This window comes from Dermacentor andersoni, chromosome 3 (genome assembly GCF_023375885.2).
Source record: "Dermacentor andersoni chromosome 3, qqDerAnde1_hic_scaffold, whole genome shotgun sequence".
In the NCBI taxonomy this organism is placed as follows: Eukaryota; Metazoa; Arthropoda; class Arachnida; order Ixodida; family Ixodidae; genus Dermacentor; species Dermacentor andersoni.
Window position 1 is genome coordinate 227,849,053 of NC_092816.1, and position 12,937 is coordinate 227,861,989.

Below are 12,937 nucleotides of genomic sequence, written 5' to 3' on the forward strand. Positions count from 1 at the left end.
AAGCCATCTAATGTTGCATGTTAAATTTTTAAAGGCAGCTTTCATTATGTGTGAACCATAGGCGTACTTGTCATTTGCTTTGTATCGCACGTGTGCGACACCACTGCAGCTGGATACGTGGCATGTCTCCTCTGACAATTGCTTTCGCAAGACATCAGGTGGCTCAAAACAACCATCCAAACCACATAATTGGTGATAAGGTGCTCCTGCGACTACATGCAATGCGAAGCACGTAGCGCTCCCCGCAACTGCCGTGGCGACGGCTGCTTGGCTGTAGTATACGAAACAGGGAGTGAGGTAACTTGGTACGTAAAAGAAGAACCCGCCTAGCAATTTGCATTGTGACAATGCTTTTGGAAGGCCACGTATAGTGACGTCTCCTGAATAGCAGCGCGCATATGAGGATAAGCGAATTTCTCTACTCTCCGATCCGACCTTTGTAGGTGCCCGAAGCAGCGGCGCAAGCCAAGTCGAAGACCGTCGAAGCTTCGTAGGCTAACTATTAGGTAAAGTACATATGAATGTCGCCACGTGAATAATTTCAATCTACGTGGCTGTGGGTACTCCTTCTAGTATTCGTTTGCTGCTTCGCTGTCCAACCACTTTCACAGAGTAGACACGAAACCATTTTTTATCTTGAGAGTACTCATCGCTGCTGGGTCGCCAAAAGGCGTGTACGCACTGCTTAGGAAAACAGGCAGTGTTCCCGCTAACAGGGCGACAAGACAACTGGACAACAGGACGCTCCTCAACTTGACACCATCTATGTGGGTGGCTGTGACGTTGACACATTGTCCTTGGGACATTGGAGTGATCCATCAAGTGATTAGGATGCAGTAGACAATAGTCTGTCATAGGGTCTCTATTACTCTTTATTCTCACTCCTTCCTCCTCGACCTATATAAAGCGCTCTCTTGGGTCGTACCATTGTTTCCTACCGTTATCCTGCTGGTATTTTCAGAGAGCTAACATCTGGTTGTATATGCCTCTGCTACATATGAAAATTCGACTTCGATGTACACGGAAGCTTTGCTCAACGAAAGTTCATTCTACTCGCCCTAATAACCTAGGGTTATCCGTAGTATAACTGACTTAGTGCGGATGTTCTGCAGACATTCTTATGTGAAGTAATTGTCATTTGGGTGTCTGTTGAACATTCCTGGTCTAATTGGTATTTACCACAAGGAGCGCATGCTTAGTACAGGGGTACGTATACTACCGGGCAGTGCTAACCTCTCTAACCTTCGAGACATCCCCATTACAAAGCCTCCTAGCTCCTCTATGATTTAACAGAACATCGCTAGAAATTTCTTTAACAAAGAACATTGCTAAGACTTCTTTCTAACGACATCTTGTCCAGATCTCGAAAGTTTTTCACTCTCTGCATTGGCTTAAACAGATGTGACTACCACTTTGGTGAAGTGCTCTATATTCTCTTATAGGTGTCATTGTATTGCAAAATATTGCAAGCATGTGTGAGCCCCAAGGTGGTCAAGTCATGTTCTCACAGAAAAGTAGCTCATGCCGCGCTACAAAAATGTAATCGGGCCAAGAAGTGAAGGTGGTCAAGCGTAGATGTCGTAACCCGTTGCCAGTATTGTCGTGGCTTTGAAATTGCAAATGCGCTTCTCTGCAGATGCATTATTCAGGGACGCCTGGCTTGCACCGAGGCCGATCGCAGGCGGATCCTACCTGGGAGCGCTAACCGGTGGCCCTGACGATAACAAGACTGGTAGTCACGTGGCCAGCAGTAGCGGCACTGGGAGCAGAACCACGCTATCGCTCGTTGATGGTGAGCAGCCGGAATGCTCGGTTGCGTCCTCACCGCTGGCGGTCGAGCCTTACCCGTGCGCGACGGGTTCCCGAACTTCCACGCCTTCAGGGGCGGGGCTTGGCGCAGGCGGTCAATCTCGGCGACTAACCAAGCCTCCGTACTCGTACGTTGCTCTCATAGACATGGTCCTGAAGGAAGCACCGGACGGAAAGCTTACGCTGAGCGAAATCTACAAAGCCATCATGGCACGGTTTCCATACTTCAAGAAGGAACAACGCGGATGGCAGAACTCTATTCGTCACAACCTCAGCCTGAACGAATGCTTCGTTAAGGTGTGTTGCTTCTTTCATCTTCTCTTGGTAAAACATGAGAGGGCAAGCAGTTCTTATCGCTTAACATTCCCTTTGTGGCAAGTTGTTTATCTACACAGCCTGATTAGAAATTTTGAGTGGAGCTCGCCGTGCCCCTTCTCTCTTCGTATTGTTTGTATTGAGACAACCGTAGTGCGAGAAATGGTTGGGAAAGCTATATTATATGGAATATTGGGTATGACACGATCAATGCATACAAACACGGCTCGTGAACATATCCTTCCTTTGCATTGCTCAACAACGCCAAGCAGGTGCAGTGGTATATATGCTTTCGCGTATGCAGAAAAATGTCAAATATACAAGCGCTACATTCTGTCATTGAGTGATTGATTTGAGTGGTTTCTAGCACCAAGGTTTCCTCAACTGCATTGACTATATATATATATATATATATATATATATATATATATATATATATATATATATATATATATATATATATATCTATATATATATATATATATATATCAAGAGAAAAGCAATTCTGGGTCCGGGTTAATGTTGTATGGGTGACGTGATTTTTTGAAAAGGAGACGGAAGAGATGAGTGCAGCGCCGTAACTGTCTCTCACAGGAGGACACCTCAACGGCACTGCACGGGGAAGGGGGAATGGGGAGAAAAAGGAGAAGGAGAGAAAGACAGGAGGAACGTCGCAAGGGCAAAAAAAATAAAAGAAAATGCGAGTGCGGGGCTCAGAGCCGCGCTCTCAAATGCGTCGCGTTGCAATAGTCTAGCAGTGCCGAAAGAGCGTGCTTCACGATGGACGAGTGGGCTGCAGGGAATAGCATCGCGGTCGCCGTATCGCAAGTCAGTCCGAGTCGCCGATAAACTGTACACAAGTCCATGCGCTCCACGCCGAAGGCAGGGCAGTGAAGTAGCAAGTGGTCGAGCGTCTCCAAATCGGCGCAGTTGCTGCACGCGGGGCGGCCAATTCCCTGCAGCCTGTGTGTTCTAGCAGCCGTTTTGTAGCAGCCGACGCGCAGGCGAAGCAGGAAAGAGCGGTCCGCCCGGGAGAAGCCCACGCGGGGGAGGAGTCGAAGTGACGTACATGCGGCGACGCGCTGGTCCGGGTGCCGCGCGCGGAGCGTGCGCAGAATGGTTGTTTTGGCCAACGTTACTAGACTAGGTTCAGTTTTCAAACTCCCGTGACTGCGTGGACCCACCACCGATCCTCGCATCTCGTGGCGCTGCTGTCGCACTTTGCTCGGTCAGCACGGCGCGGACGCGGCGACGAAGCACTGTCCGTTGTTTATCTGTTTTGGCGCGTTGTATACATGCGTGTTTTGCTGCAGTCTCGGTGCATTGTTGACACTCTTGGGCGTTTTAAATGCCGTGTGCGTTTTGAAGAGTTTACGGGTCGTATCATTCAATTTTATTTGGTGACGCGAATGCAGATTTATGCTCCGTTCCTGCAGCGATAACCTACTTTGAATGTGCAAGTCTGCTCGCAAGGGAGCAAAGCTCACGTAGGTTTCGACATTGCACTTATGAATGCGGTGCTCTAATGAAAGAAATAGTGTTAGCTTCATTCTTTTTCATCCCGAAATGAAGTGCTGAGAGTGCGTATATACCGTGTGTCCCAGCTAACTTCAGGCAGAGTTTTAAAATATGCGAATGCCGCGTAGCTGGTCACAACCAAGGTAATGTTGGTTGCCGTAGCTTGGAGATATTCAAGGTATTTTAAATCCGCCTAGTTAGGTAATGCGTAGTTAATTCACGATGATATATATATATATATATATATATATACCAAAAAAGAGCAGTTCTGGGTCCGGGTAAATATTCACAGTTAAGCAGACGCGCGTATGAAGCGGTTTATTGACGTTTCGGCCGGGATCCGGGCGAAACGTCAATAAACCGCTTCATACGCGCGTCTGCTTCTCGATATATATATATATGTTCAGTTGATTGTTAGTGAATTGCCTAATTTAATCATTAATTGATTAATTCACCTAGTTAGGTAATTCATTGCCACCACCAAAGGTCGAGGCTTCAACTCTCACCAACGACCGCGGGTTCGAGCGCCTAAACTATATCTTACAAACTGGGCCTTAATTAACATCGCCCTAATTGACGCCAATGGTCGCGGGTTCGAAAGGTTCCCCAATGGTCGTGGGTTCGAGTGCCTTGACGCTATTTTAATTAACTGTGCCTTAATTAACTTCGCCTAATTCACTCTGCCTTAACTGGCGTCGTGAACTGCCTCGATTGGTTTGATTGGGCTCCCGTGACCTTTTTGGACCATCGTGTGGTCGCGCTAACATCGCCTCATGAGTCATACCATGCGTTCGCATTAATAATTAATTAGTATAAGCAGCAACAGTTGATTACAACTGCTAATCAGCTACTTACAGCTACTTATTAGCAACATCTGATTAATAGAGCGCAGTGGACGGCCGGGGCTGCTGCGGCCCTCGACTATGGACTCTACAGCGCATTCTGGGGTAGCGCAGCAGCATTTTCACAGCTACGTAAAATTTTTTAATCAATCTCCTAAACGCGAGACTATACAAACATATAAAGACGCATCGGTGAAAACACTTGCTGAGTACGTAAGCTGCGAAGTCGGAGGACCCGAGCCCCTTCGCAAACGCAGAGCTGCGCCCGCGTAGAGCTACCTTAAGAGGAAGCTTTAGCTCGGGTGCTCCTATCTAAATACATGTAAAAGCAGAATTCGTTTTTCTCGGCAACCACTGCACCAAATTTGACGAGGTTTGTCGCATTTAAAAGACAAACTTAAAATCTAATGAATGTTTGTTTCCAATTTTTAAGTTAGGTCGTCAATTTTGTATTAAAAATTGGCAAAAATTGAAAATTTTCAGAAAACGAAACTATTAAGTTTACAACTTTGTAACTCAACCACTAAAAATGATAATACAATTCTGTGAATTGTATCTAGTAGTACATCTAAAGCGGACAAAATTGATATGTTACAAATGAATACAAAAAAATTTATTCACAGGGAATTACAACTTTTGCAAAACCGTTGTAACCAACTTAACAAATTCACGTAGGATGTAAAATGACATGTTGAATTTGTCCGCTTTGAATGATCTAATGGATGCCGTTTACAGAACCGCGATATCAGTTCTTGATGCAGAGCTATGAATTTGTAACCTTCGTGCTTCTATTTTTTCAAACGGTGAAATATTTGAAAATCGTTTTAAGAAAATTCAAGCGATAAATCGAAATTCCGCTTCCAACAGTCACTAGAATTTAACTTTCTCTTTCCAATGCAACAAATTTCATCAAAATCGGTCCAGGGGTTATCTCATAAAAACGTTTTCGCGTTTTACATGTATTTGAATAGGCCGCGTCGGAGTTGGGCCCGAACTAAAGCTTCCTCTTAAAACCCCTCAATCTCCCAAAGTAGCGCCATTCGCTTCCCTCCTCCTCCGCTCGGCGGGGCCTCGACGGTGGCGCCGCTGGTGGTGGGCCTGCCGTAGCAGACGACGGCTAACACGCTACGGGAGGAAATTCGCAGAAAAGTTCGTTCGAGCCCTGCGAAGCAGTTTTTTCAATCGAGATCTTTCTTCGTCAGTCGGTAACTGGCCTTCAGAATTTCGTCGTGGAATGGCGGAAGAAATAGAGAAAATGACCATTATTCAAGGCGTATTTAAGGCGTAAAGCGCGCGACGTTGAGCGTTCGTGTTGCTGAAACACGACGCAAGCACGCGGTGTACTCAAACACGCGCGTAATTACCAAAGTTTCAGGTGTTGACAGCGTGAAAGTATGTGTACGTGGTTTCGTAGGTTCATTCACGTACCTACAGGACACTTTTGTTCGGTCGGCGCGTGAGAGATTCCGGCCGTGTGCGGTCACAATTCCTGGCAACAGGGCCGTTTTTTTTTCATTGCGGGGTGCTTTGGTAATCGTGATGTTATATTGTTTTTTTTTTTACAAGTACTGCTCCAGGAGGGCACATGTATTGGCTAACGGAGGCCTCTGAAGAGCACGTAACATTACACTAATGCAGGCGTCGCAGGGAGTGTTCGCATACAAAATTGGTTGGCCGCGATCTTATAACCCCTTGGCATGCGCAGGCTTCGGCGAGCCCCATCCAGCCCTGGTTCTAGCTTTGGTGTTCCCGTTGCCGCTTTGGTGTCCTGGAGGCGCCGTCAATAATACGAAATAATGACAAGTTGTTACAACTAGTAAATAAAATTTATTGAAGAAATACAATCGCGCCGAGGCGCCAACTTCTAAAGAAGCGCTAGCGCGCGAGTATCATGAAACGCCAACGAGGAATTTACCGGCCCACGTACGACTCCACGATCAAAGTGCACGTTAAACATCCCCAGGCGAGCTAGATAAAGTTATCTGGAGCCATCCACTACGACCTCCTAGCTTTAGTCGCTTCGGAACGTTAAAAACGTTAATCCCCACAAACCAAATCAATACATGCGGGAGTACATTCCAAGCTAAAAGACTGCATCGTAAGTTATAGTGAGCCTTGCAAAAGCGTCGAGAATGTGCCGACTTCTGGTGGAGCTCAAAACACAACCTGAATAAGGTCGCTTTTATGTCACAGGCAAGTTGCAGATGCGTGCATTTCACCGCAAGACGAAACTTGTGGGGCCGTGCTCTTGGGACAAAGGAACGACAACACAGTAGTGCAAACAATCACAAGGGCATTTATTGCACATTTCATAGATCAATGCCTGCTAGCCGAGTTGCTATCCACAAAACATGCCGATGGGCGCGCGACAAATCTAGAAGTCCGACTCACCACGACCGGATAACGGGCGAATATGTTCGCCCCATGCTGGATCCCAACGCCTGGTCGTTCGCGCGTACGCGAACGGTGGAGCATTCCAAGGCGGCCACGCGAGACGGTCTCGAAGAAGCATGGGTCGGCGCACGCGCGGCACGGCACGTCCGTCCCGCTCGCCGACCCGAATCCAAGAGAGAGCGCCTTGTCTTACCCGCCTCCAAGAATCCTGCAGCGGTGCGACACTCGCGCCATCTCTCGCACCGCGCTTGTACCACTCCGACCGCCGCGGGCGCCAGGCCACGCGAGCCGTGCGGGAAAACAACATATCAGGGAATGCGCGAGAGTCGCGCATCCCCACATGCCCCCAACCTTAAATCACTTCTTATTCCGGCGAAACATATGACACGGTCTAACATTAACCCGTGCTTCGCGAACAAGATAGTACATGCAACAGTGGCCGCGCTGAGGAAATATCCACACGCAGTCCATAGCATGCCAGCCGACTGTCCTTGGGTACACCGCTGGCGTCCGCCGGTCACAGCAGCAGCTTTGCAGACTCGACGGCACGATTCCAGGCCAGGACTCCGGAAACAACGACGCAGTAGTCGGTATACGAGCAGGCGTCGCTCGCGCCGACGCGCCCTGTTGGGAAGAGCCGCCGTAGCTGTCGGTGACCGCCGGCTCTTGTCCACCGACGAGGGTTGTGAGCTGGATACAGGAGGCCGCCGAAGTCGCTGCGCCGAACTGGCCACAGCATCACCATCGCCCGGGGTAGCAGCGTAGACGATGTGCAGGTGACAGCAAGCCAGGGGTGACTCCAATCACGCTGCGTACACTCAACGCACTCGGCAAACACTAAAGTAGTGCAAGGGAGAGGAAGTCTGCATGCGCATCGCCCACGTGGTACGATGTTCAACTCGGCTAGCAAAAGATCGGGCGGCTACTCAGATGCTAAGTTCATGTGAACGAAGCTCGCTTCCTTGAGTCGAACGAGTAATTTCAATTCGTGCGAGGCTAAATAGAATGAGGGAAGCAAATTGCAACACCTCAACGCCACGGTCCACCAGGTTGTGTCCCTCCACGTGCGACAGGCAGCTTCGTAAAGCCTTAGGCCTAAATCGTCGCTACCCTGACAACAACCGGCATCCAAAAACAACACCAAAAATGAGCGCAAAACAGGCAGCCACGAGGAGACGTCAGCTCTGTAAGGTGGTCCTACTCCGCTCGGTACACACAGCATCCGAGTTGACGGCGCCCACCGTCCCAGACGGTGTCGGAGCGCCCGGTGCCAGGCCGCAATACCAGTCAGCCCGTAGTGGCACCCGTGGCCCGCGGCCACCCGGCTCCCAGAGCCGCGACTTCATCAGAGTCAAAGAGATAGAAGAAGCTATTTACATAAGAAATTCGGACCACCCACGAGGCTTCCGTACTCACTCGCTTCAGCCTTGCCATGCTCCGCGGGCGCCAAGCCTCGCTCTCCCAGGATGCAGACCACGTGGCTCTCGTACCAACGAATGTCATTAAAAAAAACACTTGCGAAAAGGCTTAGCATGTTGACAAGTTCAAACACACTACAGCCACCGTCGCCTCTCTCAAGAAAGCACGCCGCCAACGCTAGCGATCAAAATCTACGCTAGCCCTACGCTTCGATTCAAACAAAGGTCTCGAACGAAGCAAAACTGTTAAATCTATCGTCCGATGCCCTAAGAGGTCCACGTTGGGCAGCCAGATGTGGGATTCTCCTCCCGTGCTCTTGGGACAAAGGAACGACAACACAGTAGTGCAAACAATCACAAGGGCATTTATTGCACCTTTCATAGATCAATGCCTGCTAGCCGAGTTGCTATCCACAAAACATGCCGATTGGCGCGCGACAAATCTAGAAGTCCGACTCACCGCGACCGGAAACGAGCGAATATGTTAGCCCCATGCTGGATCCCAACGCCTGGTCGTTCGCGCGTACTGTCACGCGAACGGTGGCGCATTCCAAGGCGGCCACGCGAGACGGTCTCGCAAAAGCATGGGTCGGCGCACGCGCGGCACGGCACGTCCGTCCCGCTCGCTGTCCCGAATCCAAGAGAGAGCGCCTTGTCTTACCCGCACCCAGGTAACCCAGCAGCGGCGCGACACTCGCGCCATCACTCGCACCGCGCTTGTACCACTCCGACCGCCGCGGGCGCCAGGCAACGCGAGCCGTGCGGGAAAACAACATATCAGGGGATGCGTGAGAGTCGCGCATCCCCGCAAACTACATGAAACAAAGAGAGCACATTCGAAAAAAAAAGTCAAACAGCGCGCTAAAAACCACGCAGACCATGAGCACACACTTTTTCGAAGCGGAAGGCGTGAACTAGGCTCAAAATAAGAGGTTGTGAGTAGCCGTGGCCCTTACTTCACTAAGCCGTGCGTTCTTTGCCACTTGCTCGAAGTCAGCCCGCCCGATCCTGCGACTCCACACTTCTTTTTGCGTTGCGCCCGCCGGACGGCAAAGCAAAAAGCTTTTTGCCCTCGCTGTGTCTGTTGCGGCAACCGAAGAAGAAGCAGCATGGCATCGCAATTATGTTCTCGGCCCTGCACATTCTATTACGCTAACGCACGCCGTCAGTCCGCCTGCCGTACTTTGGTCGCGCAGGCCCAACAGTGGAGGTCGGCGCGCGCTGGAAAGAAAAAATATACAAAAGCGCGGCGCCTGCTCCGTGCCTGGAAAGAAAAAATGTACAAAAGCGCGGCGCCTGCTTCCACATGACAAAGATTGGCCAATGGGGGAGCGGAGGAGGCTGGTGAGACAGGAGGCGTGGAGTTGGACGCGCCAGGGTGAGCGGGGTGGCGGAAAGATATAAGAATGGCGCTACTTTTGAAAAATTGAGGGGCTTTAAGCTACCTGCGGTGCTCCCGCCCTCTGGCGGTAAACCAAGAAACGGGGGCACCCGCGATGTACGGCGCCTACGGAGAGTTTGACAACTGAACCTAGTCTAGTAACGTTGGTTTTGGCCACGTCGAAACCGCTGACCGAGGTGGCGAGGGGGAAGCGCGGGGGGAGAGAGAGAGATTCTTGTTGTTTGGGAAGGAAAAACATGGGGTAAAGTGCAGCGCAGTAAGTGTCTCTCAGATGAGGACACCTCAACCGCGCTGCACAGCGCGGGGAATGAGTCTGCTTTGCGAGAGCGTCGGCGGCTTCGTTCCCTTGCAGGCCAATGTGCGCCGGAACCCATTGCAACGCCAAATCGCAGCCCTGGCTGATGAGATGGCGCAGCTTTGAGCCGACACAGTGCTGCGCGCGAGTCCGAAATGATCGCGGCAGAAACAACGACGCGCTGTTGAAGCAGGAGATCAGCTGCTAGGTCGATCGCAGCAAGCTCGGCCAGCGTTGACGACGACACAACACGAAAGCGGCACTGCCGGGTAGCGCAAATATCCGGCGCCGTGCACGCTGCAGCACCGGAACCATCACTCGCCACTGAGCCGTCGGTGTAAACGAGCAGCCGGCCCCCTAAACGTTCGTGCAGAAGTGCGGCCGTTTCCTGCTGCATAGCACAAACAGCTGCTTGTCGCTTGGACTTAACGCCTGGCACCGTGGTGTTTACATCGAGTAGCGCGGAGGCGTGTGGCGAGACCGGCAGGGGTAAGAATTGCGGCGTCGACGCGACGAGTGCGCTCAACTCGGTGGCACGCTGGCCCATGCCCTAGCCCTCGAGGGTATGGAGGCGACACACGAGGCGTTGTCCCTGTGGCGAACATTGCAGGCGCTCGATGTGGTTCATCGCTTGCTTCCGTGCGCGAAGTAAGGGCGGCCAGTCTCCCGCTTCGGCGAGAGTTGCTCCTACTTGCGAGTTGCGAGGAAGCCCGTAAAGTTGGCGGATTACGGTGCGGTGCTCCATATCGATCGCCTTCCAGTTGGCGGCTCTGACGTTGGTAATGAATGGGCAGTGCATAGAGCGCACGCGACGTTGCGACCGAGTTGTACACTCGGAGCGCAAGTTGCGGTGTACAGGGTCGTTGAAAATATGTGCGAACACGGCGAAGCGTGGCCGCGCTCCGCGGAGCGTCAGCGCATCCGGAGTGGTCACGCATCGAAACAATGTGGCGCAGGCGCACAGGAGTCTGGAGGCGGTGCTTCGTGTCGTCTGCTACAGCGCAGAAGCGCACCATGCTTACTTTGCTGGGAAGCGCACCTGTGTGCTGGCAGCGCCCTGACGAGCCGAGATGGCATTGTCGCATTTTACTGACTGCAGCGCGTTGTTGTTGGTTCCGCATACGGCAACTCAGCAGCGTGTGTTTGCAGTGCAGAGTTCTCGGTTAAATGCAGGCGTTGTTTCAAATTTCTCAGCTCTAGTGTGGATTAGTTTATGCTGTTAAATGCTCAAAAGCGACTCACGCTATGGGAGTTGTCGACGTAGTAGAGGGATCTGGATGGTTTCGACCCTCGGTGATTCTTACCATGCACTGATATAGCACATTAAATGACCGTCTTTACCCGCCGTGGTTGCTCAGTGGCTATGGTGTTAGGCTGCTGAGCACGAGGTCGCGGGGTCGAATCCCGGCCACGGCGGCCGCATTTCGATGGGGGCGAAATGCGAAAACACCCGTGTACTTAGATTTAGGTGCACGTTAAAGAACCCCAGGGGGTCGAAATTTCCGGAGTCCTCCACTACGGCGTGCCTCATAATCAGAAAGTGGTTTTGGCACGTAAAACCCCATAATTATTAAATGACCGTCTTTCCTTTCGCATCCGTCAAACCAGGGCCGCAGTGGCCGAGATCGAACTTCGTTCCGCCGGCTCTGAAGTCAGGCGCTCCCCACAGAGCTGGCGCAGCGAAACATTTTCAGCACTTGGCCGCACTCTGCAGGCGGCGTGAGGTAACGGAGCACAGCTTTGTTTTCTGTGCGTTCTTCCTAATTCGAATTATTTGTTTTACAGCAAGAGCTGCTAAACTGTGTGCACGGAGTTGGGTTCAGCCTTGCTCTTCTTGGTCCATGATCAGCCTAGGGCGGAGAGCCCGCAGATTGCCTGATCCTACTTGTAATTTTACTTTAGAAATGAAAGAAATCACCGAACCTTGTACGATGTTTTTAAAAGGTATCAATGTAAATTTGTACAATTGTCTGACTTTTTCTTTACTCCAGATTTCCTTACTTGCACCATTAAGAAGGCTGAACAACAATGTATTTGGTTGGAAGCTCATGCCATAAGTCAAAGGACCCTGATCGTAGCACTGAAATGCCTTATTAGAATTATTTCTTCCCTGTTGCCGCGCCACTAACGTGTTTTTCCTGTCTTAGCTGGCGCTTTCTGCCAGCATCGCTTTCTTCGAACGTGGTGTGCCGTAGCGTAACACCAAGGGAATAGCCGTATGTAACCGCGCGGAAGGGGCCTAATCAGGAACAAATATTTATTGCAGGAAGCACATTTGCTATAGGCTTCCAGTCGAAACGTCTCACGTGGTGACGGTGGCAATAAATAGAACGCGGCGCTTGGGATATATGCCAGTGCATATATCCCAGTGCATATATATATGCTCCTTGCAGCAGGATACTTAGGGCCAGAGTCCTCATAATATATGCCTCAAGGAATGAAAGCGACAAAATGAAGCGTTTGCACCTAGGTTGATTGAAGGCTTTAGCTGGAATCACATTCAAGATCGGCACACAGAATTCATTCACAACAGAAAAATCTGAGACGAAATAATTGGCTTTAAAATTTTAATGCCTCTGCTGTCATCGTTGTTGTCAAACATAAAAAGCTTGTCATAGAACGTTGTGATTGCTCATGGCAGACGGCCCACTGATATATACTGTTAGCAGCGTTTTTTGTACCGTTTCACATTCAAGTTCATCGCGCCGAAAAGAAGTATTTTTTTAGTTCTCCATCACGAGATTGCTTAGTTTTGCGGAATAAAATACCAGGTGCTAATATTTTGCGGGGATGTGAAAACGTACAAAATGCGAGAACACATAGAAATGGAACTCCCAAATGCCAAGAATTATTAAGTAGACAATCGAAAAAGAGTGAAATGAATTGCAATTTCAAAGAAGCGCATTACGCATCGTATTACAAAAGCGATGCTCTGTCTTACTTG

At 50.3% G+C, this 12,937-nt stretch overlaps 1 protein-coding gene across 1 annotated transcript in view; it reads left to right on the plus strand.

The window, feature by feature from the left end:
* The window catches only part of LOC126536149 (uncharacterized), a 75,887-nt gene that overhangs the window by 25,685 nt on the left and 37,265 nt on the right, over positions 1-12,937 (plus strand). Inside the window, exon 2 of the mRNA XM_050183022.3 lies at positions 1,637-2,106. Within this exon, the coding sequence (XP_050038979.2) occupies positions 1,637-2,106 (470 nt within the window). The remainder of the gene's footprint in view (positions 1-1,636; positions 2,107-12,937) is intronic.